Source organism: Crinia signifera, chromosome 5 (assembly GCF_055691185.1).
Source record: "Crinia signifera chromosome 5, ASM5569118v1, whole genome shotgun sequence".
Taxonomy (NCBI): Eukaryota; Metazoa; Chordata; class Amphibia; order Anura; family Myobatrachidae; genus Crinia; species Crinia signifera.
The window spans coordinates 234557067-234583412 of NC_139221.1; the positions used below are offsets into that span (position 1 = coordinate 234557067).

At 43.1% G+C, this 26346-nt stretch overlaps 1 protein-coding gene across 1 annotated transcript in view; it reads left to right on the plus strand.

Annotated features, from left to right (window-relative positions):
- The window catches only part of CMTM8 (CKLF like MARVEL transmembrane domain containing 8), a 39165-nt gene extending 13045 nt beyond the window's left edge, over nt 1–26120 (plus strand). The window contains exons 3-5 of the mRNA XM_083186342.1: nt 17630–17803; nt 22266–22385; nt 25608–26120. Of these exons, the coding sequence (XP_083042468.1) occupies nt 17630–17803; nt 22266–22385; nt 25608–25685 (372 nt within the window). The 3' untranslated portion in view covers nt 25686–26120. The remainder of the gene's footprint in view (nt 1–17629; nt 17804–22265; nt 22386–25607) is intronic.
- Nucleotides 26121–26346: the final 226 nt, after the last annotated feature.

Here is a 26346-nt window from a genome sequence, read left to right on the forward strand (position 1 = left end):
AGGTTGCTACTGGCAGGTGGTACACATAGTAGAGGTGTAGCATACAGTGGGGGGTTTACAGGAAGAAAATGTAAGAGGCAAAGCACTGGCAGTATTAAGAGTGGATAGTTCAATATAAAGTTAATGGTGTTGGCGTTCACATGTTTCAGGGAGCAGCAGATGAAATTTGCTAGGCTAATCTTCCTAGCAAACATTCATCGTCTGCTGATCCGCTCTGCCAGTCCCTCCATTGGTTGCCCATAGTCTACCGTCTTTCAATATAAAATATTTCTACTTGCTTAAAGTGATTATTCATACTAATAAATTTTTACTTATCTCAAAATATCTCCCAACTCGACCACTCCGCCCTGCAAAAGGTCTGTGTCTTTCTTCTACACGGATCACTAGCTCCCATTCACTATTACAGGGCTTTCATCAGGCTGCCCCCACCCTATGGAATGCCCTTCCACTAGCCTCCAAACTTTCAAACTTTTTTTTTTTTTTTTTTTTGAAAACTCACCTCTTCAGGCAAGCCTAAGAGGCTCTTATGTAGTATACTGTATATCTTCACTTCTGGACTTGGTGGGACTGATATGCTGTTACTGCTGCCTGTCCTTTTGTGTTTTCTATTTCTCTATAGATTGTAAGCTTACAGCAGGGCCTACCTCCATGCATGTCTGTTGTTACCCAGTTTGTTCTTTCACTGTCTACAATTTTCTGCTTTATAGAAGAAACTGTAAATTAATTATTTGTACTCTGTTCTAGTTGTAACAAAAATGTGAACCAGCATATATGTACAGTATTGTGCTCCCGAACATCACAGAGCACAAAAAGTATGTGCTGCGCATACTTCTTGTACTAGATTGCATTTCATCTTATTGCAACACGTTCAAAACGCTTGCAATGCGATCCTTTTTAGTTGTAGTAGGTCAGGGTCATATCAATATTAAGGACATTATTTGCTATCTGGGAAACATTCCCAAGTCTGAGTGAAGGGAGTGGGCCCTGTTCATGATAGCTTACAAACTGGGTTGGCACAGATTGGGTAGAAATGAGCACAGAACAAAGGGCTACATTAAAGTGTTGTATAGAGTTAGATTCAGTGCAGTCTGTAGAGCCCCATAGTGAATTGGGGCGGGGAACTCCTTTTTAGCTATGTTTTCCCGTGTGTTTTTTTTATTTTTTTATTAATGACTTCATGGTCTATACAGTAGGTGCCTGTATAGTAACATTGTGTGGTCATTCTGAAATTATGTGCTCTAGAATAGAAATTTGAAACTACTTAATATGGCCACATGGATGTGGTGCTGTCAATCATGTCATTGAAGTAATGACACTTCTCTGGGGAACTTAGTGGAATCAGGATGCTGCTATCACTAAGGAGAATAATTTATTTATTTATTAACAGTTTCTTATATAGCACAGCATATTCCCTTGCGCTTTACAAATGAGACAGTGATCCAACAAACTGGGTATTTGCAGACAGTCAAAAGGTAGGAGGGCCCTGCGCTCAAGCTTACAATCTATAGCATCAGGAGAACTCAACGAAATTCACGAATCTCCCAGACATTATTATGTTATTAATGTTATCAATATGTGTCCATAGCTCTGTACAGAGAAAAACTACATAGTAATAGTAACTTAAGGTTGAAAAAAGACATTCGTCCATCGAGTTCAACCTATTTGACTACAATGGCCCATAAACAGTTCAGAGTAGAAGGCAGCTCCAGTTTAAGCGATGAGGGGGACGATGTGCAGTTTCCCTTGCAAATTAGTCTGGCAGTGTACCAGAATTTATAGCAAAGCGCAAATCTACATTAAAATGGCAGCTGCCCCATTTTAACCAGTGATTTCTCCAGCTCAAGAGTCCGTAGCAGTAACTGCATTGTATGGACCCAAGAGCCAGTGTCCATGTATATGAATTACTATGCAGCATGATAAACCAGGCGCACTAAACATTTCGGGGTGAATGGAAAGGTCGACATTGAGAATATGTTGTCATGCAAAAGGTCAACACAAAGTTGACATGAGTTTAAGATTTTTTTTCTTGTGTGTGGACCATGTCAGCATGGACCCCTAATTAGTGTAGCGCATGACTCCCTTCACGTGCCATGGTACGCTCTACTACCGTGACGCTTGGCCCATTTTTTCGGATGACATACGGAGTCCATGGGAAGTCCAAAAAATGACGAAGAAACATATGAAAAATGCATGATGACGGACCTTTTGTCAAGGTCTACCTTTTTCGTGTCAACCCAGACAATGTAGATCTATCAACCAGATACCAAACATTTCCTTGTTGCGATCACTTGCTGATCTACAGTACTTATCCTGACTAGCATTATATTATTTTGCAGTTTTACCTTTTAACTGCTAATAATTACATAGCTGGGAAGAATGATCACATAAACTGTAAATAATTGTATGTAGTATAAGCAGAATAGTTTGACTAAACTGATGTACCACACCCGACTAGGGTAATGATAAAACACCATGGCTTTTAAGATGTCTCTCTTTGCATAAACATCTAAAGGATCTGTTGTATATACAATAAAATGATTGTCTGTCAATACAAACTAGAAAAAGTCTGCACCGATTTAAGTTTAAAAATAAAGGTGTGTGTGGTGACATATACAACGTCATCCTCGTTTTGAAGGCATATTATGTTTGTGCCTTAATTTATTTTATTGTGACATGAGGGAATTTATTTGCCCTAGCGGGCAGTATTCAAAGAGCCTCTGACGGCGAGCAGTACTGATAGCTTGCCATCAGAGTAGTCAAGCCCCCCCCCCCCCCCCCCTCTCACAGTTTCCACTTCATCTGCTCCCTGAGGCAAGGTGGAAATGGCGAGCGTGGCCGTCAAAACGTTGAGGCTTACCGTTATATGCAGCAGGCTTCCTGCCTTTGCTGTAGCAGGGAGACGGCAAGGATTTCCCTGGAACGTAGAATAAGAGGAGGGGGCTGGATGACTAGGATGGCCTTTCCTCCCTAAAAAAAGTAATCCTCGCCGAATAAACCCCCCCCCCCAGGATTGTCAAAAAAATGTAAAGCTATTGGGTAAAAATGGGTAGTGGGTACTGCCTTCTGAGTAGCTAAAATGAGAGCAAGGTGTACAGGTACTAACTTATCTGATGTTTTGACAAGTGAAGAAATTATGACAATACTTGGGCAGCTATCTAGGCAAATTCCTGTGTGTGTGTGTGTGTGTGTGGTGTGTTGTGTATTCTTTTTTTTTTTAACCAATACCTGGATCAGGCAAATGCAACATTTTGAAAATGCTCATTTTGCCAATTCTAGCCAAAAAATTATTCCTATTATAGTCCACATCGATGGTAACGTTTTTAAAAATGAAAAAAAAAAAATAGTCAACCTATTGTCCATAATAGTAGTTGGCTTATTGACTTTTGACCTAATACACGTGGAACCATTGTCATTCTTTATTTTGTGGATTTCCTGAATAATCCGTCTAATCTGTGTTTTTGATCGGCATCTTCAGAACAGGGAATTATTGTTTGCAAAAGTCTATTCAGTCTTCTTCTACTAAGATATGCTATCTGTGCTGGGAAAGGAGGGGCAATTGTACCTAACTTTTAAGCTAAAGCTTGTTTTACAGATGAAAAAATAAAACTTCTTTGATATTAAACTCTGCTTCGTGATATTTTCCAGTTGGCACATTTTTCATGGCAGAAGCTAGTGATAACAAATACAATAACCATTTAATATAAAGTGACAAATAACAAACTTGAAAACGTGTAAAGAGCCGTTCCAAAGCTCTCTCTGATACATCTGCCCCATGGTAAGGTTTATAGTGAAAATTGTGCATTCATTGATTGCCACAATCTGTTTCATGAAAAGCATCCAAATCGCATTGTGATTGCCAACAGGTGTGATGCGATGAGTGGTCCTGTGGGCATCGCACCCGAGCCTACGAGTCACGCCGGCTGCAGAAACCATGTGACTTGCATCGCATCCGAGACGGGCCAGCTTGGCTGGGATTGCATGAGCTAGATCATATGCAAAAGACCACATACGGTAATTGCATGTGATCCTGCTGCAAGGGGGGGAGTGGAGAAATCGCCCTAGTACAGTGGTGTCAAACTGCCCTCCTTATATAATGGATTGCTAAAACTGTGGCAGGGCATGCTGGGACATGTAGTTCCACAACAGCTGGAGAGCCATGAGTTTGACACCACTGTCTAGTGTATTGGGGCCTTAAGATCTGCCCAGGTCAGATGTGATTTAAAAACCTCTCCTAAAATGTTGTTGCAATGGAAAAAACAACAGAAATTTATGTAATCTATTATTTTCTCCAACTTGTAATGAAGCTGCTTGTGTTGTGCAGCACGCTTAAAACGGTACTTGTGTATTTGCAGGGCGCCCACTAAGCTATTTGGCTAGTGGGCTATTCTGCGTAGTGAAATCGCATGGCATGGCACGTTTTCGTGCCGTGCGATGTAAGGTGATGCGGTCCCACTAGTTAATTTATTCACTGCACCCTGACCGCATTCGGTTTTGCGTGCAATGCAATTTAGCACAACACCCCCAATGTACATGTCTATGTGATGCAATGGGATTTAGACACCCCACTATTTACGTCACCCTGAAGCATGGTGAGCGGACGCGTAACGCATCCTCCCGGCCTTTTCATACCCCCCGCTATCCACGTCGGCGTGGATTTGATATATATATTTTTTTTTTAAAGCGTGGCAAGCACAGCGAGCCACCGAGTCTGAAGCGTGACGAGTGGACACGGAATACATGTAAAGTAATCCTCGTCCCCTCGCTGCGCTCGCCACACTTTATAAAATCAACTACACTCCGACGTGGATAGTGGGGGTATGAAAAGGTGGGAAGGACGCGTAACGTGACCCCTCACGAGGCTTGCTGTGCACGCCACATTCACAACTGTCATATCATACATCTGACACGGTAATGACGACGTTTTACCTGTTAACTTGATTACTTAATAATTAAGAAGAAATTTTCAAATGAACATCTGTGGATCGACGAAATTAAACCTGTGGTTCACCCGAGCATGGTGGTACCCTGCCTGCTCGAGCTGCTCGGTATTATAGGCACACCAGCAATCGGAGAAAATAGTTGTCCCCGGGTTCAATGAATTGATTGATGGCAGCCATCAGGGTACTGGTGTCACGTCTTTGCACAGGTGTAACAAAGCACTCACCAGTGTCTCATGAAATGCCTCTGAATAACCACTGTTGAGGCAGCATCTGTCCCATGTGACTTCCTCTGTACAAAGAGGCTCTCATAGACTTCCATGATTTTCCCAGGACCGCCAATACGGCGTTGGGGCTGTGCCATTAGGTCCACGGTGCAGGCCTCCCGCATCAGGTTGTTGTATAGCACCGTTGTTTTATTTGACAACTTCAGTCGTCGCTCACAGAAACTGATATTTGTGAGCTCCTCCGCCCATGAATAAATGAACCATATCAGCGTCAGGAAAGGTAAACGGCAACCCGGGATCCAATGTGCCGCAAGGAGCATCACCTTCTTCTGACACATTTTGATATGGCAGCGCCACTTGCACTCATTAATACTTAAGCGCATTGGGTGGCCATTAACACAAGAGTGTGTCACTGACAGCAAATGGTGCTGTTAGAAGAACACCACTGCCGCCGCCTCTGTCTGTGGCAAGGTGAACATTGTGACAGGTTCTGCAGCCATTATGCAGTCACTTCTCCTTCACCTCTGACTGAATCTGACAGGGAGCGGGAACACTACGCTACTTCTGATTGACTACGCTATCTACACAGCACTACGCTGATTCTGACAGCGCCGCTACGCTAACTGTGTAACGGGCGCCGTGCTAAACGTACAAGTACCATATTAACTAGTGAGATCGCATCGCACTGCAAGAAAATGTGCCATGCGATTTCACTATGCCTGCGTACGTATGTTAATTGGGCGCCCTGCAAATACAATTGAAAAAATGGAAATAGGACTGTCCCCTAGGGGTCAGAACTTGGGGGCGCTAAGTCACGAGTGGCTTAACCAGCAGCTGTTCAGTAACCGGGGTAGCTAGTCCCGTATAGAGAAACAAAAGGAAAAAAAACAATGTGAACAGCGCACTAGTGATGAGAATCGATGAATAAACAATTTATTTCACAATACACAATTGAATATAAAAATGGATTCCATATAAACCCGATTTCTCTGCCCGATCCATTAGAATCGGGTGAAGTGGCAAAATCGGACTAGTGTATGGGCACCTCTTTTATGTAGCATTTTTATGCAACTCCTTATGTCAGGTACTAACCAGAGAATTGCAGAAAATGCTCAGACTTTGTCAATTTAGCTGCAAGATATAATGCAACAATTTAAAAAGTGGCATTTCAAAACTGGCTATTTTGACCCAGATTTTATTTACCGACCCCGCGGTGGCTTGGAGGTGCTGAGCAAGATTGGATGCCACGGGGAATTGGACATTCTATCAGGATGAGCACCGGGCGATGGCCGAATAGTAAGCGGGGGGGGGGGGGGGGGCACTCAAATTGTAGTGGCGGGGAGCTCAGAAATTGATGTTACGCTACTGCTTGGAATTATCTCCCACACCCTTTAAACCACCCCCCCCCCCCCTTTTTTTTTTTTTTGTAAGTGCCTAAACCTCACCACCCCCTCCCGGCAGCCCATCTCTGACCTTACCCTCCCTTCAGCCTAACCTTGAGTCTCCCCACTAGTTTCTAAATCGAAAGTATTGGGATAGTTTACTAAAAAAAAAATTTTTTTAAATCTTATAAAGCTTTCTATTTTGATTCACCCCAATAGCTACTGCCATCTTATGATCTCAGCCGCTATAGCCTATAACCGTGCCAACCATGGTCCTCAAGTACCCCCAACAGTACACGTTTTCCAGGTCACTCAGCAGGTGCACTCATTATTCAGACACATTTTAAGATACACAGGTGGAGCTAATTATGTCACTTGTGATTCTGTGTGGAGACCTGGAAAACGTGCACTGTTGGGGGTACTTGAGGACCAGGGTTGAGAACCACTGGCCTATAATGTCACAGATTCACCACGACAATTGACTGCATTTGTGGCCTGATGACATAGAAGTAAAGACATAAGGTTAGAAGCCAGAAGTCCATTATTTTGTCTTGGCAATAATGGGACGTGGTAGTCACCAAATTGGCCGGTGTGCTGTCCTGGCATGCCTTTAGGTGTGAGGAGCAGCATTATTTCAAGTGTTAGTGCCAATAATGGTACTTGTGTATTATCACGGCGCCCGTCGCATCGCATACCACTAATTAAGGTATGCGATGGGACAGATTTGAGGCTTTCCCGGGATGAGTGTACAATTTTAATATCGTGTCGCATCGCATGCCCCCCCCATTGTTAACGCCACCCCACTATCAACTCCAACCCGAAGCGTGGCGAGTGCAGCGGTACGCATCCTACGACCTTTTCATACCCCCACTATCCACGTCGGCGTGGAGTTGATTTTATATAGTGTGACGAGCGGACGCGCATTACTTCACAAGTATTACGCGGGGCTCGCCACACTATAGAAAATTGACTCCACACCGATGTGGATGATGGGGGTATGAAAAGGTCGAAGGACGTGTACTGCCACCCCTCGCGGGCCAGCTTGCGCTCGACACGCTTCGGGTTGGCGTTGATAGTGGGGTGGTGTTAACAAAGGGGGGGGGGGATTTAACATTGTACACCCACCCTGATGGGTAATGACTATGTAAAATTTGGGTCTGGGGGGCATTTAACATAGGAATCAGGCATCTGGGTGCCTGTACAATAAAAAATCGGGTAATATCGCATGCGATGCGATATGATTTTGTGGATGATAAATATTGCAACTGATAAAGGGTCATATTTATGAATGAGTATTTTGTCCTGCTAATTATTGGGGTACTTGTGTATTATCATGGCGCCCCCGATTTCCATCGCAGGGCGCGATGGAAATCGGGGGCGCCGTGATAATACACAAGTACCCCAATAATTAGCAGGACAAAATACTCATTCATAAATATGACCCTTTATCAGTTGCAATATTTCTGAAATAATGCCGACTTCCAGTATAGCATATGTTATGGCACATGTTATACCAACATGGCTGTCTGACTACATGAAGCACAACACCCAAATTATACCCCTTTCAGACATACTAGTTCAAACCCGGGTTTTTAAAAATCCTGGGTCCATTGCAGGTGCGCAGGACCCGGGATTTAAGAGGACTAAAATCCCTGGTAGAGCCTTTCAGACATACACTAGTCCCAGGATTGTGCGCGTGCACGCAAAAAATCCTGGGATTTTGCTGTATGTCTGAAAGGGGTATAACAAATGTCTATTGAGCATTCAGCATCTGAAATCTCTCACTGATCAGTCTGCCTGCTTTTTTAAGAGACAATCCTTACTGAGTCAGTACACAAGAGCCATCTAGTGGCTCTAAACATACTGCAACTTCAAACAAAGTGGGAGAATTTGGCTTAAACGTACATTTAAAATATATTGAGTTCCTTAAGTAGGTGTTGATTAGAGTAGTGGTTCTAAATTCCAATCCCCAAGTACCACCAGCAGCTCCGGTTTTGTGGACGTTGTTGTCATGCACAGGGTAATCTATTCAGATGTGTCAGTAACTTATCTCACCTGTTTCTCTAGACAGAAATCCTGGTATACGTCATTAGGTCAACACACCTAAGGTCGACATGGCTTAGGTCCACACCTGAAATAGGTCGACATGGGTTTTTCAATTTGTTTGTTTTTTGCCGACGTTGTACATATTTGGCCGATATATCGGATGAAAATTGTACAAATTGGACCTGTTTGAAATCTGACATGATGCTCGTTCTCATGTGCATCAATTCCTGTAGTTCATACGTACAGAGCGTATTATGTATCAGAATTTGATGCATCCGTATAAATCGCAGGTGCTTTTTTAGCACCCATGATGTATCGCTGTATGTATGGATCAGGGCTGTAGGTGTGGCACCGCTGACACAAACCTACAGTCTGCAGAACATAAAAGCTCTGGGCAGGAGAGGTGCTCTGCATCCTTCCTCCCGCTGTTTGCAGCCGGAGAGAGAGTGGCTGTGGTAGCAGCGCGCAGACAGATTTCAAAACTTTTGGTAATCCACTTTAGTCTCGTATTCATTAGGTGATTTTGAGCACAAAGTAGCTCACTTCTTGTTTTGAACTCAAAATCTTCTAGTGTATGGGTGTACGATTAGTAGTGTAGCACGCTTCCACCTCATCACCAGCTCCGCTGTGAATCTCCCTGTTTCATAGGATGAGTGAACCACTCCTATTGTGGAAAGTGGTTCATCCCCTGTGAAAATCGCTCATTGGGCCCTATTCAGATCTGAGCTCAGTACAAATGTGTTCGGAAAGTGGGCAAAACCATGTGCACTGCAGGTGGGGCAGATGTAACATGTGCAGAGAGAGTTAAATTTGGGTGTGCTGAAACTAAAATCTAAACTGCAGTGTAAAAATAACACAGCCAGTATTTACCCTGCACAGAAACAAAATAACTCACACAAATCTAACTCTCTCTATACATGTTAGATTTGCCCCACCTGCAGTGCACATGGTTTTGTCCATTTTCCGAACACATTTGTACTGAGCTCAGATCTGAATAAGGCCCTTTGTGAATGCACTGAGCAATTTATTGGCCAGCAATTTTCACATCATCGTACACAGGCAAAAACGCCCAGTGTGTACGCACCTTTTCTCCACAGTCCAAAACTCTTGTTGGTAAGTTATTTGGTTTGACTTCCTCCAAAAGTGGATGAATGCAGGTGATACCACAGATTAAACTATCATGTTCCCCCTTTCCCTGTTCTGCTCTAAACTATACATATTAAGATCTTTTTTTAGTGTTTCCGTGTAAGTTTGGTGGTGTGTTTTTTTTTTTTTTTTTTTTGTCATGTAGGCCATTCACCATTTTAGTTGCCCTTCTTTGTTCAGTCTCTAATGTATTTACAGTCATTTTCATAAATATTGGGACAGCAACATAATCATATTTTGGGGTCTATACACCACCACAATGAATTTGAAATTTACCAAACAAGATGTGCTTTAACTTCAGACTTCCAGCTTTAATTTGAGGGTATTTACATCCAAATCAGTTGAATTACAACAGTTTCTAAATGTGCATCCCACTTTTTAGAGACCAAAACTATAATGCCACTTATAATATTTTTATTCTTTGTATTTTTGAGACCCATGTGAATGATTTAGCATTTTTGGCATTAAACTGTAGTTGCAATGCTCTTGACCATTTATCTAATCTACCTAGATAATCATTAATTTGTTTTACCCCTCCTGGTGTGTCTACCCGGTTGCATAACTTTATTTGTGTCATCCGCAAAAAGGCATATTTTTTTTTTTTACCCTCAGTGCCATTTGCAATGTCACCAATAAAGATATTTAAAAAGCACTGGTCCAAGTAAAGATCCCTGGGGTACTCCACTTGTAAAATTTCCCTCCTGTGACTGCACTCCATTTACTACAACTGTTTTGTGTCCTGCAACCAATATCCATTTAACCATCTAAGAATCCAATCCCGAGCTTTCAAGCTTATTTAACAGAGGATGCAGTTTAAATCCCGGCGGTCGGGATCCCGGCGTTCAAAATCCCGACCACCGAAATCCTGACAGTTTCTCCCTCCGTGGGTGTCCACGACACCCCTGGAGGGAGAATAAATGAATGTGCCGAGCGTAGCGAGGCACCGGGCCCGCTGCGTGGCGAGCGCAGCGAGCCCGCAAGGGGGGGGCGATCCCCCTTGTCGGGATTTCGGCGGTCGGGATTCCAGCGTCGGGATTTTGAACGCCGGGATCCCGACCGCCGGGATTTCATACTGAATCCTTTACCAGTCTGCGATGTGGGACAGTATCAAAAGCCTTACTAATGTCTAGATAAGCTACATCTACAGCCCCCTCTTGATCTATTACTTTAGTCACCCAGTCAAAAAAGGTCAATAAGATTTGTTTGACATGATCTCCTCCCAGTAAACCCATGCTGTTTAGGATCCTGTAAGTTGCTGGTTTTGAGATATTCTACAACTCTTTGTATGAAGAGTGCTTCCATCTACTACTGATGTAAGGCTCACTGGTCAGTTGTTGCTTACCTCTTCTTTGCTTCCACTTTTGTTCAGTGGTTATATTTCCTAAAGACCAACTTTAATGCTTTCACAATACTTGCTACTTTCACAAACCACACTGGCTTCCTTTTCCTTGTGCTTTTCCTAACTATTTTGACACCGAGTTCTGATGCTTTTTCATTTTTCCCACTTCTCCTGCACTCCTAGAGCGTCAGCTCAAGGATAGGAGTTGCTACCAAAAGCTGACCTTTAACCCCCTGGAGAAATATCTGACAGAATACAAGAGATTAATAAAAGGAGCACTTAATGAGGGTGTCATAACCAAGTCAGATTTTCTGGACATTGACCATCCACGGGTAGCAACACTATATTTGCTACCCAAGGTCCATAAAGACGATAAGAACCCGCCTGGGAGACCAATTGTCTCAGGTATGGGAGGACTCACGGAAAACGCAAGCAAATTTGTTGATCACTGGTTAAGGAGATATGTTATGACACTGCCATCATATACTCGTGACACCATGGATGTCCTTAACAAAATCCAGGACGTGATATTGAATAAGAACTGCTGGCTCATCACTATGGACGTTGAAAGCCTATACACGAGCATAATACACGAATATGGCATCAGTGCTATCAGATATTTCACCAGTATGGAACGTGAGAGTGCTTTCAATGACCTACTGATCGAACTACTGGAATTTGTCTTAAAGCGGAATTTTTTCACATGCAATGACAGCTTCTACCTCCAGGTACAGGGGACTGCAATGGGTAGTGCTTGCGCTCCAACCTATGCAAACCTGTACCTGGGGTGGTGGGAGAGGGGAGGTGGTCTTCTGTGAAAGTAATGAACCATATACCCAGCATGTCCAGATATGGTTGAGGTACATAGATGATCTCCTGATCATCTGGGAGGGAGACAAGGAGTTATTTATTGAATTCATCGGTATCCTCAACCACAACAATTACAACCTCAGGCTGACATATGACATCAGTAAGGAATCTGTGACGTTCCTTGACCTCAAACTTACCATCGAAAGCAATGGTCATATCTCTACTGACCTGTATAGAAAACAAACTGCCACCAACTCCCTACTGCACCATACTAGCTCCCACTTCCCACCGGTCCTCAAAGGTCTCCCTAAGGGAGAATTTATAAGGACGAGGAGAAACTGCTCTAATGAAGAGACCTACATGGCAAGAGCTATGGAGGTGGGTCAGCGCTTGGAGAACAGGGGTTACAGTAAAAGAGCAGTAAGAAAAGCAGCTAGAGAAGTCAGCCACTACAACAGAGACCAACTTCTGATTCCAAAAAGCAGAGACCCCCAAGGACCAAACAATGAGGTACGATTCATAGGCACCTACTGCCAGGAATGGAAAACTATCCAAGGAATCTTAAACAAACATGTGGGTGTCTTGAGAACAGACAAAGTGTCATGAACCCCGGTTCTCGCACTGCTCGCATGCGCCCCTTACCGGCACGCTGGGGTAGTGTCCTCCGTAGGTCGGCTGCCGGCACAGTCGGCAATCCCTGGCGTGATGTCTTTTGCTTCCAAGTCACCCCTGCGTCACTGTAAGCTCCAGGTGTATTCCCTGATCAAGTTGCGGGTCACATGATCCAGGTAAACTCCATCTTACTTCCTGGTCTGTGTGCTGCTGCTGCGGCTAATTCCATCACCTGCGTCTGATTCTCTAATCACCTGGAGGGATAAATACCCAGCTCACAGTCTCCTCCTTGTCTTGAACAACTCGTCAGTTTACCTGTGAGTTCTCCAGCGTTAAGCTCCTGTCAAGACTCCCCACGTGCTCCAGAGGTCCGGTTTCCTGAGTCCGCTGTCACCTGTGTTACTCTCAGCGTCCTGGTCATTCCACTCCTGCCAGAAGTCTCCACGTGTTTCCATCTTCCGTGTGATCCTGTCTTCTCGTGCAGTCCAGGTTACTTGCTCAGTGTCCGGTTATCCGTGGGTTCCGTGCCCGTCTCCTCTCGGCTCTCAGGCCGCTCCAGTGATCCCCAGTATCGGCTCCCTAGCCGCCCCAGTGATTCCAGCGATCCCCAGTGATCTCAAGTACCGGCTCCTTAGCCGCTCCAGCGATCCCCAGTGATCTCAAGTACCGGCTCCCTAGCCGCTTCAGTGATCCCCAGTGATCTCAAGTACCGGCTCCCTAGCCGCTCCAGCGATCCCCAGTGATCTCAAGTATCGGCTCCCTAGCCGCTCCGGTAATTCTCATTGTCTCCAGTGTCCCCCTGTGTTACCTTCACGTCATCCCCGGCTTCCAGGCCGCATCCCACTACTCTCAAGTACCCTCCGTATTGCTGTATAGCATTCAGTGCCATCGATCACCATCGATGGTTTTCGTACCCCATTAAAGACTCTTGTTATCCAAACTCTGCCAAAGTCACAGGGGAACCTGGGCAGAGGGCCGCGACCTGGTCGGCAGTTGCAGCTAAGTCCATATCCCCTTGCGGGGGTCCCTGGTGAATACCACTGTCGGCTTAGACCCCGCGCCTCTACCTTAGGTCTCAGCCAATCCTCTGTGTCCCCGGCAGTTCAGTCCTCTCCTGTCTCTGTGCATGAGCTCCAGCTATCTCAAGCCTCCTCGCTTCCAGTTCCCTGCGCCCTCCACTGGCGCACCCAGGTCAGTGCCGGGAACACAGACAGTCCAGGCCGTGACACAAAGACCTTAATGGTATCTTGGGTGACCGAATCCAAATGTGCTGGAGAAGGAGCAAAAACCTCAAGGATCTCTTAGTGCATAGTCATCTGGAAAGCGATGCACCAATTACGAGAAGCAGGCAAAGAGAGGGATCCCATAAATGTGGCAATTGCAAGGCTTGCCCAATAATGATTGCCACCACATCCTATACGGATAAGTTTAATAAAAAGCGATCAATAAAAGACCACATCACCTGTACCACCCCGGGAGTGGTCTACAACCTCGAAATGCCCCTGCGACCGCATGTATATTGGGAAGACGATTAGACCACTAAAACAAAGACTACTTGAACATATATCAAGTATACGCAACGCAAGCAGAGACCGAATGCACATGAAAAATCTGACCCCAGTAGCCAGACATTTCTACAAATGCCACCAAAGCAACCCTGCTGGCCTAACAGCATTTGGAATGCTTCAAGTTAACCTGGGCATCAGGAAAGGGGATACAGATAGGGAATTGCTCAAACAAGAAACATCTTCCTCATGGACACCATGACCCCGAGGGGCCTCAATGAGGAGAACAGTTATGCAGCATTCCTAGGACCATAACTGGTGCTCCTAGGACCCAAATAGCAGCTCATACCCACATTAAACCTCTTTACCTACCATGTAGGAACATCAGGCTACATTCGTGCACTATGTATCCAAGACACTATTACCACAATCATAATGACTCATATGAAGTCAGACACATGTACACCACACATGAGTAACATTTCGATCTCACCACCACTGGAACTATATGCCAGTTATCACCCAATAATGAACTGTACACACTTCTACACGTATATGCACATTAATACCCCCTGTAGAGTATCACAGTTTGGTTTGTTTTTCCTTCCACTCACATATCACGCATGGTTTAGTTATTGAATTGTCACCTCCCCCCTCTTTGTCCTTCACGATACCCTGCTATCGTTTAATCCACATTATCATAATTCCACAACCATTTACAACAATTGATACCACTGTCACTCACTGGTGCACGTTTACTAATATTAGCACCATAACCCTAATTCAGCCATCACTCCACTTATCTATAGACACGCAACGATCCAGGGCACGCACTATTTCACCTGGATCACCACCGATATCGGTAATCCCCGCGGCACTAATAAATCGGAAAACCTAAGAACTCTTTAGATGAGACCAATATGAGGATGACGACTTACCTTCAAATCCGAACATGGGACCCCCTCGCTTGATACAACATATTATGAACGGACTAACCTTAGACCGGCAATGGGGAGATGATATCCCCCTACTACAAAATACTGTCCCAAACTGTGTAACTAACAACCAATGAGACAATATTATATTTAATAAAAATGTTGCAAAATCAGAATAAAAGATTATTACTTACCCAGTGTCCTGTTGAACAAATGAATCAAACAGTGTCCTGTTGAACGGAAATCTACAACAAAATACATAGATACAAGAAAATCAAGCACATTAGAACCAAGTAACAAAAAGCATAATAAAAAGTAACATAATCTATCCAGCATGTATTCTGAAGAGTACCCAATAGGCCAGGTACAAGCACTAATACATACCAAAATCAATATCTATCACAATCAACCCGTCCGATAAGCTGTAATTGACGTATTACAACAGGGACTTTCACCCAACGGAACACGATACATGAGATAAGACAATACCCAGTGATCACCTAATCTAATACCAAGTATACAGATTCTAAAAGATAACCAAATAATACGATACCTGACTAAGAAATACAAAACACAGGACTTTGACACGTAACCAATCGGAGATGCGTCATACAGGCTCACGTCCTATCAAAGACGAGATGAACGTGACACGGCAAGAGGAAACTTCTGACTGGTTAATCCAAATATTGCGCTGCCTACATAAACCCACTCAGGACAACAGCGCCGGTTGCCCTGAGGAAGATCTGCGAAGCGTACGCCGGCCAACACAGCCGTGCGGTCGCCTTGCATGCTCACTCCCTGTGTGTTCTGATATAGTCCTTTTTAGGACTCGTACTACCACCATTTTATGTTGTGTCTGTCTGAATACTAGTCCTTATCAGGACTCTAATGTACCTAATGAATTGATGTTTTAGCGATACCTGCTGTATATGTATTAATAGCCTGACCCATTTAGGGACTCCTGAGGTGACTAGGACCCGATCCCTAACCTCCACTCAGGAAGCATACAACTGTTACATAACATAACTGCCGATATCAAGCGGCTCATTTTCCGTGTTTGAATTATACAGTTGACTAACAACCTTAGCGGATTTAGGGGTACACACTACCGCACAGGGGGCTGATTCTGGCAGTAGAACAGGGGAATATATATACCTGTTCCCTAATACCGCCGCAGAACCCCGCTTGTGTACGAATAAAAACACCCCAACAGCGGAATACTATACCCTTTGTGGAAGGTGCAATAGGTCAGGCTATTTGCCGAAAAATAAACATATGTTAGACCACATAATACCTGCATTAAATATTAAACAATGCATAAATGAGGTAATGTTGTAGCGACACTTATTGTATATACATCAAATAAACCTGATCAACTTAGGGATTCTATTGAGGTATATAGGACCTGGTCCCCAAACCCCCACCCAGGGAATACCCAATTGTTATACCAACATAACTGCTGACACTGAGCAGTTCATAATCCCTGCCTAAATTATTTATAGTCAAATACTAACCAAAGCTGACTAAGGGAGACATACTGCCGCACTAGGGACTGATTCTGGCAGCAGAACAGGTTAATACATACACCTGTTCCCCAATACTGCCGCAGAACCCCGGTGCAAGCAAGTGCAAACACTCCATCAGCAGACTAATTAATGAGGAGGCAAATCAGATCAGGCTACCGGCTAAAATATTCAAAAACACGCTATACAACACAAAATACCTAAGATTGACACCGTCCATATAACGGCTAATTAACAAGCAATCAATCAATCTACATTATAGTGTGTGTTGAGAGTGCAAAAAACATCTCTGTGACCGAGTGTGAGAGGGGACCCAATTGGGACATTATCCCCCATATTGAAACTCTAGATCACATCCACGAGATAACCATCAATGGCTTATAAGTAAATATACGTAGGAGAACCCAAAATTGGTGAAATAAATCCAATCTGGCCCCAACACGTACAACTAGCCATACACATCATGAGATTTGGATATTGGTCCAATCTCTATCCACTACTCGCCACACCTAGAAAAATATTTTGATTGCTGCCACCTTTGGCATGTACATAGAGATACTATCATATCCAGATAATAACAAAGAAGAATAACAAATAATCAGACACTTAGAGACACCAACTAATATCACCCAATTTATTTACCTGAACACTTCAACCCGCTGATATCTGCTATAAAGGCTACATCAAGCCATCAGATACATACAGGGCAGTACTAGTAAGTGATAAAAGGAGAGGTGATCCACACACAGGGAGGTATTGCATGTCAATACCGCACGTGCAGTTTTTAACTATCACTGTAATTCACTGTTTCATGTTATATGTTAGTTTGTATATTTTGCAGTTTTAAATAAACCCAATAAAAGGTATATTTTAAAGTCTAATAGTTATTTCTCTATGGTGCACCACAATCGTGACCATCCCTACTCTGTCTCCTAATATATCCTGCACTCCTTCCAAGTTCCTCCACTCTGCCAAAGAATCTTACAGAGTTTCTTTTTGTTATATCAGATGTGTGGTGTAATGCTGCAATTCACAGACCTCTGTGTGATTCCCATAGATTGCAGCTACAGGCTGCAAAAATTTGGGCACACACAAAGTGTGCCACTGCTTGCTTTGTGACATTTTGGGCTATGGAGTTATGTTTCTTTCTTTTGTTCTCTCCCTCAGGTGTTCGGATTGTTGGTGTGGGCACTCATCGCAGGCTCTGAATATTTCCGGTTTCCTGCTTTTGGCTGGGTGATGTTTGTAGCAGTATTTTATTGGGTCCTGACTGTGTTCCTTTTCATTATTTACATTACAAGGACATACACCAGAATATCTAAGGTGCCATGGACATTAGTAGTAAGTACATGTTTGTTTTTGGGGTTTTCTTTGGTCCTAAAAAAATAATAATAATCTATCTACCTATAATGTAAAAGATGAGTACTTGAGTAAAAAGACAGGCCAATTACTGAATATATTGCAAATGTATTCAGTAATGAATTGGGGGTTGGGTTTGAAAAGTCAATATTTAGCCATGATGTCATCATTTAGAAAGTGATTAACTGATGACCTTGTTCTGGTGGTTATTCAAGGTCTGATGGGCACATGACTGTCACCTCAAGGTCAGACCTTATTTATTTTTGTGCTATCTGTATCCCTCTCACAAGCAGCCTAACCCTAATGTTGGCATTCTGTTTATCTACATTCAAAGAATGTTGGCATGTTGCCTGTGTCCTCTCAACATTGGGGTGCTGATAGTTTTTGACTTACATTCCATGTATATCTGAAATATTCGCTCTTCAATAATATAGGGGCCCATTTACTATGGATCAGATATGCAATGCGAATCTGGGCGAGATCTCCCCACCCAGGATTGCATTGCAATATGCGATTCCATCGGCAGCATGTAATATAGGGACAAACGCTCTGAAATAAGGCCATTCCTCAGTTTACTCAGCCGTGTGCCAGGGGGTTTGTGCATGTGGGGCCAATTCTGACCCCTGGCTAACTAATCACCACACAGCGGCCATTCTAGCCCATAGGCTACAAAGGGCTACTGCCATTCTGATGTGGCGGTAGCTGTCGGACCCGATATCTGCTGCGTTCCCACTGTGATACATGCCGGAGGTACTTAATATTATCTGGAAATATTAGATGATAAATGGTCCCTATATATTGCTGGCTGTTCCTCCTTTTGATTAGAGCTGTTTCACCCTGGGGAGCCTCCGGACACTGTCAGAGGTGCCATAGTCTGGTGATCCAGGAAAATTTCAGATTATTTGTGGCAAATGGAATGGATGAAACTAGTTCTCGTGGCCTCCCATCATAAAATATTTAGACAAACCGTAGCGAATCCTGTCCCTCACCACATAGCTGACCATAAGGATTCTGTATAAACACACTTTACTTCATTTTATTTAAAAAAAAATTCCCATTAAGACTTTTGTCTTTCGGGTGCTGTGGAGATTATGATACCATAGGGCAGGGGTGGCCAAACCGGTCCTCGAGATCTACCAACGGTCCACATTTTCCAGGTTACCTAGCTGGTGCACAGCTGCAGTCAATACTAACTGTCACATTTTCAAACATGCTGCATTCATTCCTACTATAGATCCACAGGTTGCCTGGAAAACATGCACCGTTGGTAGATCTTGAGGACAGGTTTGGCCACCCCTGCCATAGGGTAAAGTAATTCAGAAAAAGCGGAACGCCTAGAGTGAGGTGGTTTTCATAACCCTGAAATTAAAAGGTTAGTTTGTCCGATTTAATTGGCTCTATTAACCATTTACATCAATTTCTGTCCCAATGGAAGACGATTCCTAGCCTCTTCCCTTCACCTAAATGGCATCAACATGCCACAGCTTTCACAAACTGAGCTGTCGCCGCCCCATCCCACCCTCTAAATGGTAGCAGACGTCAATTAAAGACAGAGAAAAGGGGAGACACGCACTAGGCGAGTCGAGCAGCGCTTAACACAATGAATGATACCAATTGGTAAAAAATGTAACAATTTTACTGTTAAAAGTACATACAAATAATACAAATAAATAAAAGGAATGAGGTGGGGAAATAAACGTAAATTGGAATTAATGTAACCAATTATTAAGGGATAAAATTGCAAAGTATAAATGAGTCCTGGCCTCAATGGACACAACTGTGAAATATATGGCTCACTTTTTGAGGATCAGTAAGTGCACATTACCAGATTGAGCAATGATGTCCCACAAAATTGTAGCGAAACTGGGAGTCCTCACGATGTTGGTGGCCAGGTGGAGTGGCCACTGGAGGAAACAGATGAATTCGGATGGAATCAGTCCTCTAACTAAACAGCGAGAGAAGGTGTTTTTCTTGGTCTCAATCGCCGGAGGATCCAAAACGAAATGCCCAGTTGGTATTGCTGAAGTGGGTTATGGCTTCCGTGTCTGTAGTAACTCACACTGGTGTGGATGTTATAACCAGGAGTTGCTAACCACGATGTCCGCCGTTTGAAAAAACCACAGTGGGGATTAAAGATGGTAGTGTTCACATGAAGTGAAATGTCCACAGTGAAGTCCAGAGGCTGAGGAAGGTCACCTAACGCGTTTCACTGCGTCCTGCAGCTTTATCAAAGGGGACATCATTGCTCAATCTGGTAATGTGCACTTACCTGATCCTCAAAAAGTGAGCCATATATTTCACAGTTGTGTCCATTGAGGCCAGGACTCATTTATACTTTTCAATTTTATCCCTTAATAATTGGTTACATTAATTCCAATTTACGTTTATTTCCCCTCCTCATTCCTTTTATTTATTTGTATTATTGTATTATTTGTATGTACTTTTAACAGTAAAATTGTTACATTTTTTACCAATTGGTATCATTCATTGTGTTAAGCGCTGCTCGACTCGCCTAGTGCGTGTCTCCCCTTTTCTCTTTCAAAAAAGTGGGGAGTGACTACCCCCACACCTGAGCAGCTGCTTTAATTGAAGGATCAGCTCTATACCAGGCGCCTGATTATTCCTTGTGAATAAACTTTTTTCGTCAATTAAAGACAGTCTGCTGCTGTCCTGTGTCGCAAGACCCTTTTGCGCATGAGCAGGACCCATTCTGCACATGTGCAAAGTACCGATAATTGGTATTGTGTGTATCGGGAAGCAACGCCAAGCACAGAGTAATCCATTGTTTTGTTTTGTAAAAGAGCTAACAACAATCCATGTAGTGTTTGTATAATTGGTTATATTGCATTGTTTGTGTTTTATGCTTTGTACTCCTGTGATTCCCTATATAGTGGTGCCCAACAAAATGTAAGAACTGTTACATGGGCCACACCTCTACAGCCCATTTTCCCATTATGTCCATCCAATCAGCCTATCATTGGACAGCGATAATTAGCTTTCCCCTTTTGTAGTGTTTCTGTGAGAATGTGCGTCTGAGGTCAAGCACTGATGTTGAATGAGAGCCTGGCTTGCAAACTCTGTTCCAGTTTATCCCAAAGGTGCTCGATAGTGTTGAGGCCAAGGCTTTGTGTGGGTCAGCAAAGTTCTTCGACACCAAATTGAAACCATGTTTTTATAGTCTCCATATTTCTAGTGATGGGAAATCTTAATAATTCAGCATACCAAGACATTTTGAGCACATGTGCACTAGGGCACCAAGACATTTGCACTAGGGCATAGTCATGTTGGTAAAGAAAATGGTCTTACCCTGTTGCCATAAAGTTGGAAGCCTAGCGTTGCTCAAAATGTCTTGGTATGCTGAATTAAGATTTCCCTTCACTAGAAATATGGAGACTAACCCAACCCTAAAAAACAGCCCCATACCATTAATCCTCCTCCACCAAACTTCATAGTTGGCATAATGCAGTGGGGCAGATAACATTCTCCCAGCAGCTGCCAAACCCAGACTCTCCCATCTGTCTGCCAAACAGAAGAGTGATACATTGCTCCACATAACACATTTCCACTGCTGCACAGTCCAGTATCTGTGCATTACACCACTCCAGCCGACCTTTGGCATTGAAATTGGTGATGCGAGGCTTGCATGCAGCTGTTTTTGATAGGAGTTTAATGGAATAGATTTGCATTGCCAAAGAGTGTTTGTGCTAACATTCATGCCAGTGGAATTTTGGAACTAATCTATTATGGAGTCAGCAGACCGTTGGAAACTTTTACACGCCATGCACCTTAGGAGTTGCTGACCTCGCTATATGATTACATGGTCTTCCGCTTTGTCCTTCCATTTTCTAATAATTTCACTAACAGTTGACTGAAATATCCAGCAGGGATGAAATTTCACAAACTGTTTTAATTACAAAGGTGGCATCCTATCACCGTACCACACTTTAAGTCACTGACCTCTTCAGAACGACCCATTTTGTACCACAAATAATTTGAAATGGTTACTGCATGGCTAGGTGCTTCAGTTTATACACCTGTGGCAATGGGTCTGACTGAAACACCTGAATTTAATAAATCTATATTTATAGTAAGTGAAGTATAAAGGCAGTAATGTATACTAAGACAATGAAATTAAGTGTGCACAAGGCATTAGGAGGCAACAGAGTACAAAAAATGCTATATTAGTACAAAATATCAGGTACTAATGCCCCAAGAGTACACACCACTAGGGTAAATATAGGAGGGGGGACTTTTTTTTTTTTTAAGAAAAAAATGTTAAATAATAGGTCATGGGTTCCTTTCCGAAAAATGTGATGCATAATACATTTTGCACCCAGTAAAATAGGTAGCAAATGGTTCTATGCTTACTCAGTCTTGACAGTATATAATGAGCTATTTATTACTTTTATTTGACTTGTATTCATTATATGTTTTAAATTCAAAGGGTTTCTGTTTTAATGGAAGTGCCACCATGTTATACCTCACTGCTGCTATAGTGGATGCAACCTCAATTAACAAAGAAATTCACCATCATCACAACTACAACAGCTGGACTGCATCTGCAGTGAGTATTGTCACAAAGATTCTGTAAATCTAAGGAAATTTTAAATGATGGGCTTTACAAGCACTGTGCTCAATTTCTGCAAAAGCGGCACAAGTTTGGATCAAAGACGGAACCTAAATATAAAAGAAGATTTGTAAAAAAAAAATTATCAGCAAATATTGGGCTGTATTAATGAGTTGTTCTACTTGATAAGCAAACAAAAGGGAGTTTGTCAGATATGAGACATACAGTAGGGGGATATCCTATTTGCTGCGGTAATTCACTGCGGGCTATTCTATTAGCCCTGGTGCCGGTGTCCCTTAGCCTTGATACCTGATCCCTTAGCCTTGATATGCCTGAAGAACACAGAGCATAAACCCCAATAAGCTGCCGCTGGAGCCTGCGATAACGTCTAGGATCATGGTTTTTTTCCCTGATCCCGTGTGTTTTCACCCAATCACGTGTCCATTTTCAGCCTAATTGTATACTGCGATAATGATAATCTGTTCTTAATTGCAATATGCAGACACTCATAGAAACTTTCTGCCCAGCTTTAGATGTCTCTTTTCAGGTGCATACAAGAACTGGTTGCAAGGGTTTACAGAGCATTTTATTTGCTTTCCAATGGAGTGCAATGAGATGAGACACCATAAAGTAGCTTTGGCTATGTTGTACAAGCAGCCGCATAAAATATTTGTGCTGAGTACTCCGTGGGCAGCATATACAGCACTACATAGAGATCAGTATGTCCATAGTTGTGAGAAAATGTATTTTCTTTGTGCTTCAAGTAATATATAGTTGTATGACCAGCCTAGGTCAAAGCAAAGAAGAAGAAAAACCCTGTGTAAACATTTTAAAGAACTTTGGGCCTTATTCTGATCGTAGCGGCCAAACGTGCGTACGTTCGCTATTAACGTACGCTAGCCGCACGCGGCCGTTGGGGTTAAGTCCACCCACAACTCAGCCGCATATGTACGGGCAGAAACAACGTAGAAGGGGAGTGGCGTACAAATGAGCGTACGGCAACGTACGCGGACGGACCAGCCCTTACACTCCGACAACTGGCGTACAATTGAGCGTACACCACCGTTTACGGACGTCTCTCGGCCGTCTTCCCACCGACTTCTTGCGGCTATCTGAGCGTACGCCAGCTTGCACGGACGGGTCCCTATTGTTTTCAATAGAAAAGTCCGCTTATGTCACCGCTCGTGAGAGTGAGCGTACGTTCGTGTACGCTGACATACCCTTCATATATATGGACCTGCAAATGTTGCCTTTCAACTATAATTATGAAAATTAATTAATTGATTGAATTAATTAATGTGCAAAATAGTGGCCATGGGCTTAAAACATTGCTGAAACATCCTTTGTAGGTGTTAGATGTGGTTTATGTTATTGTATCATAAATACAAAACCTATGTTTGTATTAGAGTGAACACGTTGACACATGTCGACTTGTGTAGATTGAGTGTGCTACTGTGTAAAGTCTATGAAAGCACGTAGTGAATGTGTCGACCTGTTTAACAAATACCTACCTTAGCATATATAAGCAGGTCTTACAAAGATTCTTACCTTAAATTAAACAAACCTTTAAATGTAGAGAAGTATAGAAAGATAAACTTCCAATGTGTTAGAGTGCTGTGTGTGGCTTGCAGGTAGTGAATTCATGGTTTTGACTTAATAGACTGCAGCATTGCTTATTACATTCAGGTGTATGTGTTTGAGTAGTAATCCGCGTAAATTAGCTAACCCAGGCGCACGCTGGCATGCGGTATCTGTAGGGGTGGTTTGAGATGGCGGTTGGCGGCCGCCTGTTTTGTGTCCGAAATGAACGGTGCTTTAGTCGATCGTGCGGTAGTAGCACCGCTCATTTTTGGTGCACACCCCCGTGTACGCCCATATTTACGCCCATTTTCCCTCATTATTTCGGCCGCACCCCTCTTCACGCCCCTATGCCGCCCCCACTACCCGTACACTCGCGTACAGGTTTTTTCGCACGTAGAGACCCGTCCGTAAGCGTTGGTGAGTGGTCGCGCCTGCGCATTAGCGAATGTACGCATGCGCAGATCATAAAAAATCCCGGGACGTCCGCGTACGGCCCGGCCGCTCCAACCAGAATAAGGCCCTTAATCCCTAATTATATTCTAGAAAAATATTGTTTAATGCACAAAACAGATTGTGGTTAAACTACAAATATCTAAAGGTGCGTACACACTGGGCGATATTGTTTAAAATAATGCCCAGTGGTTACACTACAAAAAACAAACTATGCACACTCCCGTGGGTCGCTAATGACCAAACATCCCTCCCCATGCCCTCTTCTGTAAATGCAGCTCAGCTTGACATATCCCAATGACTGCATGTATGGAGTTGGGGACCAGATGACATCATGGAACAATATTGTTCAGTGTGTATGTGCTATATTGTCCACCCGCGAGTTCAATGGTATATTTCTCATGGAGTATGCACCTGTGTATACCAGTGATCGTGAACTAGGATGGGGCAGTTGCAGTGTGTCATGGCTTGGTGGTCCAGAACCAAATCAATTTACTTATTATCAATATGAGAGGCTAAAATAGTGCTGTTTTCTGCCAATGATAAAATCTGTGGTTAAGCAGAAGCACCATATAACTTTCCCTTCAGCTGGCGATACATCAGCACGACCTGCTCACAATCAACATTGTGTCCAGATTTCCCTTCCGCTCCACAGGAGTCGCAGACACATGGATTGGTGGTTTTTGAACTCACGATGTGCACACAATCATCGTACAATCCAGCTGCTGCATGCGACCGGTCGCCACTGAAATGACACCAGTCGGATGAGCCGTCGAGTGACCAATTGCATGTGCTTAAAAGCACATGCAATCTTCTCCCAATCACGATTGATCAGACGTGCAGCTCGTCTGATTAGAGGACCAACAATTCGACCCACGGCACCGTGCATTACACGATTGTGTGCATACAATCCATCGTACATCCCCCTCTAGATTGTACGCTTGGGTACAATATCTCATTCTGGTGTATGGGGGCCTTAAGGATGACTAGTAAGTACAACTCTACTTACATTTTTTCTTTTGACACAGGGGGTACCATGATTCAAGAAATTTGGGGAACCGGTGATATATGTAGTTTAATGGCACTGAAGTTACTTGGTGTTTTGATCAAAGTATGGATATGTATATACATTGTAAGTTAATGAAATATCCAACTTGGAATGTTGTTTTTTTTCTTCTGTCATTGCAGTTCTTTGCATTCCTGGTGACGTTATCTTATGCTGCAAGCACCTATTTCAGTTTTCAGTCCTGGAGGACAAGAAGTTAACACAAAGCCAAACTTTAAATCCTGTATTAAGCTGGAGTTTGTGCAAGCGACACTTTAACATCATTTCATCTTCATAATTAGTATTTTAGATTTACAGTGTAGTCATTGCTCTATAGATGAAGGAATATGAGTATATAAATATTTGCAAATACATTTCCGTAATCCCAGTGAGTGTGTGGGATGGATGTCTATTTTTAAGTTTTTTACTTTATCACCCAATGTAAAAAAATGACTTTGCTCATTTTGTGCCACAAAATGCTGTAATAAAAGAACTGGGAATGTTATATGCTGGCACTTGTTTTTCTGACAGGAATGTGCTGATTGCTTATTCTGCATTTCACATGTGTTACTCTAATGACAGACGAAGGTCTGGGAAACAAGAACTTTAAAAATATTTTTATACAAAGAAATAAAGATATAAATATTGTGCTTCTATCATCTTTGTTCATTTATGGCTTATACCTTTTACAACTGATAGAAATATATAGAACAGTGCATGTACCACAATGGTTTTGGGATGTAACCATGGGATGATTTGGGATGATTTATCTGCAACAAAAGTAGTGACAAAAATGTGGCCATGGTAACTCCTGTTTCTCTGTACACAGTAACCGTGGCTTCGGTGTCTCACGTCATGCACGACCAAAGGGTTACTCAGAAG